General features: G+C 27.3%; 1 protein-coding gene across 2 annotated transcripts; it reads right to left on the reverse strand.

Moving 5' to 3' along the window:
- Nucleotides 1–2,387: 2,387 nt before the first annotated feature.
- On the reverse strand, nt 2,388–4,392 carry LOC101502096 (dof zinc finger protein DOF3.6-like). Of its 2 annotated transcripts, XR_189488.4 has the most exons (3): nt 4,218–4,392; nt 2,772–3,957; nt 2,388–2,528 (listed from the first exon to the last, which is right to left on the reverse strand). XR_189488.4 is itself a non-coding variant. In XM_004492073.4 (2 exons), the coding sequence occupies exons 1-2, from the start codon at nt 4,269–4,271 to the stop codon at nt 2,854–2,856; spliced, it is 1,158 nt and encodes a 385-aa protein (XP_004492130.1). In that variant the 5' UTR covers nt 4,272–4,392; the 3' UTR covers nt 2,388–2,853. The 2 variants fall into 2 exon arrangements, 1 of the variants encoding a protein (XP_004492130.1); XM_004492073.4 differs by having other exon boundaries at nt 2,388–3,957.
- Between the last annotated feature and the right edge of the window lie 1,149 nt (nt 4,393–5,541).

Consider the following 5,541-nt stretch of genomic DNA (forward strand, 5'->3'; position numbering starts at 1 on the left):
TACCACTTGGTTGTACATATACAACAAAGAAGTACGATTTATTTGTTTCATTTGCTAATAATTTGATAATCATTTTAGCTATAGGAATTATATTTTTTTTTCCACGACATATCATACATTAAATATAAATATTCATTTGCTCTTACTACTAAAGCTACCAAATGGTCCAAATCCATGTGATTCTCTTTCTCTCTCACACACACTCACCTTCATGGTTCCAATTTGGATGTATTCAACATGCTTTTTTATTAGTTTAAAATAAGTAACCCAAAGACAAAAAAAGGTCTTATCAAAATATGAGACCAAGAGAAGTCTAGGAATTTGAAGTTTCTAGTTAGATTGTTTAAAAAGCAAAAGTTGGACGTACTATATAGAAGCATTCGGTCGTCATATCAAACTTAAAGCTTAAATGTGATAGAAATAATGCATGGTGAAGTAATCTCAAGTATCTTTCATGAATCCGACAAAAAAAATATATATCTTTCATGAAATTGAATAATCAGGCACATTTTATTTTTACTTGGCTAGTCCAAAAATGGGAGTCTCCATATGCTTTAATAAAATTTGGTCTCATAGTAGATGATAGAGTTGTACGTCAATGACATATCACTTTAATAAAAGATTGATGATTTAAATATGTTTTTGATGTCTGTAAATATATTAATTTTTAATTTTAGTCATTGTAAGTTTTTTTGTTTGAATTTAGTACATTTAAAATCAGAGTCGATTGGTTTTGATCTCTAACATCAAATTAAAAGTTACAAAAAAGGACTGACAAATTGCAGTGGCACATAAGAAGACGAGTTTTTCAAAAACCCATAAAATCCACTTTTAATTTTTATTCATATTTTTATTTATAAAATAACACTAATTATTAAATGATAATTAATAAATTTATTAATTAATAATGTAAAATATTTTAATTTTTAATATATCATAAAAAATAATGTGTTGATGTGCATTTATAAAGTCACATGTCCTGATGTTGTTTTTTTGTAAAGTTGATTTGACATTATGAACTAAATTCGATCGTTTCTGATTTTGTAGAGACTAAATCCGAACAAAAACTTAGAGGAACTAAAATCATAAAGTAATATATTTGCAAGGATTAAAAATATATTTAAATCAAAATTAAATTTATAATTTCAATAGACGAAATTTAAACTCTAATTAATTGTTAAAATATCATAAGTATTACATATATATTAATACTAATTTTTCCTTTCCTAACTTGTGTTTTCAAAAATAATATGTGTGAAAGTATATGGGTACAAGGACAAATTTAATTGGTTCTACAAAAGAGTGCACATATTTGCCGAATCATTGGATATCTATGAGAGAGAAATATTGATCTCAAATCTAATCTTTATCTAACAACTCTATAATTATGGTAACATATAAAGTGTTGCAAAAGACCCATATGCGGTGAAATGATGGAAAAAATTCTAATTTTTTTGTCTTAGGAAAAAAAAGTTATGAGTTAGAAAGTGCAACATTAATAAAGTTAATTTCACAATTTCACAATTTCCCCCTTTTCTCTCGATATATATATATATATATATATATATATGAGTTTTCAATTTGATGAATAAAATTTAAATTTTTGAAACTAAATTTAGGATCCTTCCTTATATAGTAAAAAGTGGATAACTAACATAATTTAACAATTATTAATATTTGCTGTAAAAGGTAGGAATATTGAATTGGATAGTAATAGTCAAATAAACCCTAAAGAATTCAGTGTCTTTGGTTTGCCAGTATTTCTTACCCATGATGCTCAAATATGATTATTACTTTTGTCTCTAACATCTTGTCCACATCTTTCAATTAGCCAGAATATTTTGCATATAATAATTATTTCTTTTCCACTTTTGGAAATAAAATGATATAAAAGCAAATTTACTTATAGCGAGTAGCTCAAATGGAAGAGGAAAAATGATAACAATAATTATTCATTTTGCCAGTTTAAAATAAATGCAAATTTACTTAAATGAAAACAAAGAAAAGGATCAGAAGACATTAACAATAATTTTCACACATGCTGCAAATATATATTCAATGAACAACATATAAGCAAATACATCACACTTGTTTCAACATTAAATCTAACATATGCCATACTCTTTGAATTGAAAATTTTGAACTTAGAATCTGTTTATTTTGTGAAAATATTTATTATTTTTATTTTTAAAATTTATATTAAGATAACTTATTAATAATAAGATAAGATATTCTATTAAAGTAAACAATTGTCTACATTTGTAGAAATAATAAAAATGACAAAAATATTATTTTTATTTTCGGAAACATATCTGATCTCCATCATAATAGTTCACTTCAAGAGTCTCACATCTTCTTATCAATTAACAAGTTAAAATAAATAAATATATTTAAAAAATATAAATATAAATTATTTTCACAAAATAAACAGATCCATAGTTATCAACAATAAAAAGAGCTGCGTACCATTGAGGAAATACAAAGTGTTGATCAAGTGATCATTTCTTCTCCTTTAGTTATCTTCCCTCCTAAAACACACATAACAAGTGGTGGAATTTCATAATATTTCATGGTTAGCAAGTGAATTAATGGTTCTAACCATTATTCTAAATTCTAGTATGCAACTGCAATATAAAAAATTTAAAGGTCTCAACAACGATATCACAACAGTTAATTGTTGCAGTTGCAATTATCCATACTCTATGCAATATTAAAGTTCACAACGTAATCGCAACTGCAACTTTGAACCATGGTTGTAACTCTAATTATACCTGGATCATTTCAATATAGGATCATAAAAATATGTAGCTCTAGTAAAGGAACCAATAGCACTAGATTCTGAATTTATGAGGATCATAATAATTGACTTGGTGATGGAGTGAAACTAGGAACTTCATTATTCCATGCATTTGCATTACTATTACCATTTCCATTCCAAAATATATCATTACTATTTCCTGAACCACTCAAAAGATTCTTTGGCAAACTCAACACTTGATGATTATTTTCTTCCATTTTTATATTGTTCACTTGAGGGATCGTTCCAATACCAACACTTGAAGAATCGATAGCCTTAGAATGAATAAAACTTGTTGGAGGTTCATTATTTTCTCCACTACCAAATTGAAACAACCCAATTTGTGGTTCCAAATTTGTCAAGAAAGGAAATTGTTGATTTCGTTGTTGTTGTTGTTGTTGTTGATGAGGATGATGATGAACTTGTTCCGGATTCGAAAACCTCCATTGTTCACCAATACCATTTGATAAAAACAATGATCCAACATTACTATTACCAAGTGATGAACCATTACCAAGTTGAAACTCAACACTTGTAGTTGTACTATTGCTAATATTTTTGGCCATCAATGAACCAATTCCCCCAGAAACATAGTCATTGTTGTTAAAATGATTCAAAGAGGACAAAAATGGAAATTGAGTTTGAAAATGAGCCATTCCCACATTCACATTAGAATCAATGCATCCATTATTAGAAGAAGCATTTGCACCAGTTGAGCTAGAACCACCAACACCAGCAACAACACCGGTACCGACCGAGCGATGATCATGATTAGGTTTTGAAGTTGATGATTTTGATATTGAATTAACTTTGCTTCTTTTGTTTCTTCTACAACCACCTCCAACCGGAACGTTTCTAAGTGTACCTCCTCTAGTCCAATACCGACGACAAGTTTTGCAAAAATGACGCGGCTGCGAAAGATTGTAGTTGTTGTAGTAGCAAAACTTGGTGTTTGTTGATTCACATCTTGGACATTTTTGTGCTGCAGCAACTTCATTTTGGTGTATCTTTGACATCCTAGCTCGATCGGCCATTGATCCTGGCCTTATAAACCCTTGGTAGCTACCACCAGCTTCAGCAGTTACAGTTGAAGCTACAGTTGAAGCAGGTGGTAGCTGCAAAGGTAATGAATTTTGGGTGCCAATCTCAATTCTTGCTTGCTGGTTTTATTATTTTGCCACAAAAGTTAAAGAAAACAAATTACTAAAAACGAAAAGAAACAAAATAATTGAATATATATGTACAAAAACACATACAGTATATTCAAGGAAAAAAAAGATTGATTATAAAGTGTGTAGGAATATCTTTTTTCTGATCAATTATATCTTAGCTTTATTGATGAAGAAGCTAAAGAAAGAAGAAAGTAGAAAATAAAACAAAATTTTAAGAATAAAGATATCATGATGAGTTAATTAATTACCCGTTGTGACCAGTTGGTTGGATCTAGATAAATTGGAAGGGAGGGGAAGACCATGGCTAATTAAGCTTTCTCTTTTTTGCAAAAGTTTGATGAGTTTTTTGGATATGTAAGTGTGTGGGTGGAGAATCACATCAACATGAGAGAGTTGCAGAGAAAGAGAGATGGAAAAGATAAAGGAGTTTTGTGGGGAGTGTTTCTTTATATTTATTTTTGTTATTCCACACACCTAAATTAGGATTGAATATATTTATTTATGAAAAAATATTTACTTTTATTGTTATTTGTTTTCTATATATTATTTTTTTTTCATTTTCTTATTTATTAAAAATAAATTTTTGTGATAATATAATATGTCACAATTGAAAAATAATTTAATTTCTTAAATATATAATTTTAAATTTCTTTAATCGGTGTACATGAAATAATATTTAATGTATAATAAAAATAAATCATTTTAAATTGAATTTTGTTTATGAAAAAATGAATCGTTAATTTCTAATTAGAGAATACCCAAAATAAAAAAATAAAATAAAATCTTAAGACTGTTGAAGAGCACAAAACGTGTTTCTTATTCCACAAGCACCTTTATAATATTCTCCTTCTTTTACTGTGGCATTAACATTAAATTAGATATTTATATACTCTCCAATCACACCATGCATAAGTTAAGAGAGAAGAGCCCTAGCCCTAGCTTTAAATATTAATATAATAATATATATGGTATGGTTAATACTAGTTACCTTCATATTTATATATGTAAGTTTTCGTTGATTAAATTATGAGAATTAGTTATAATATCAAATTTATTTTTTGGATTGTTTATTTATTTTATCTTTAAAAAGTTAAAAAAATTAATTTATAATTTTATTGTAGTATTTTTTATATTATAGAAAAATATAACATAATTAAAAGTAAATTTATAAAAAATAACTAATAGACTTAAAAAATGAAATAAATCTATAGAAAAAAAAAATCACAAGATACTATATTTATGGAAGGAGATAGTAATATATGAAAATTAAAATTAAAGTAAAAAGGTGATGAGTCATGGAGTCATGGTGGGGAGGTCTTCGGTGGAAGTGTCACAATCGAATGGACCTTTATTTCCCCTTTGATTCTGCTCCAGGAAAAAGTCATGGTTTTTTATTCTTTATTTTAATTAAACTTTCTTTTACAGTAACAGCTTATTTGCTTTTCTATATAAAATTATTCATTACTATATGTTATGTGCCATAAATTTATAGACCTTTTGCTTATTGTCATATGTATTTTACCACTTCAGTTATAGACTCATAGGTTTACATATGTATTATGTATTCCTGCT

Source organism: Cicer arietinum, chromosome 3 (genome assembly GCF_000331145.2).
Source record: "Cicer arietinum cultivar CDC Frontier isolate Library 1 chromosome 3, Cicar.CDCFrontier_v2.0, whole genome shotgun sequence".
In the NCBI taxonomy this organism is placed as follows: Eukaryota; Viridiplantae; Streptophyta; class Magnoliopsida; order Fabales; family Fabaceae; genus Cicer; species Cicer arietinum.

Bases quoted from the DNA above. Each gene is read 5' to 3' on its own strand.
- LOC101502096 (XM_004492073.4), bottom strand. From the start codon at position 4,271: ATGGTCTTCCCCTCCCTTCCAATTTATCTAGATCCAACCAACTGGTCA. The intron at 3,958-4,217 runs GTAATTAATTAA...TAATAAAACCAG, and splicing joins CAACCAACTGGTCACAACGG to CAAGCAAGAATTGAGATTGG.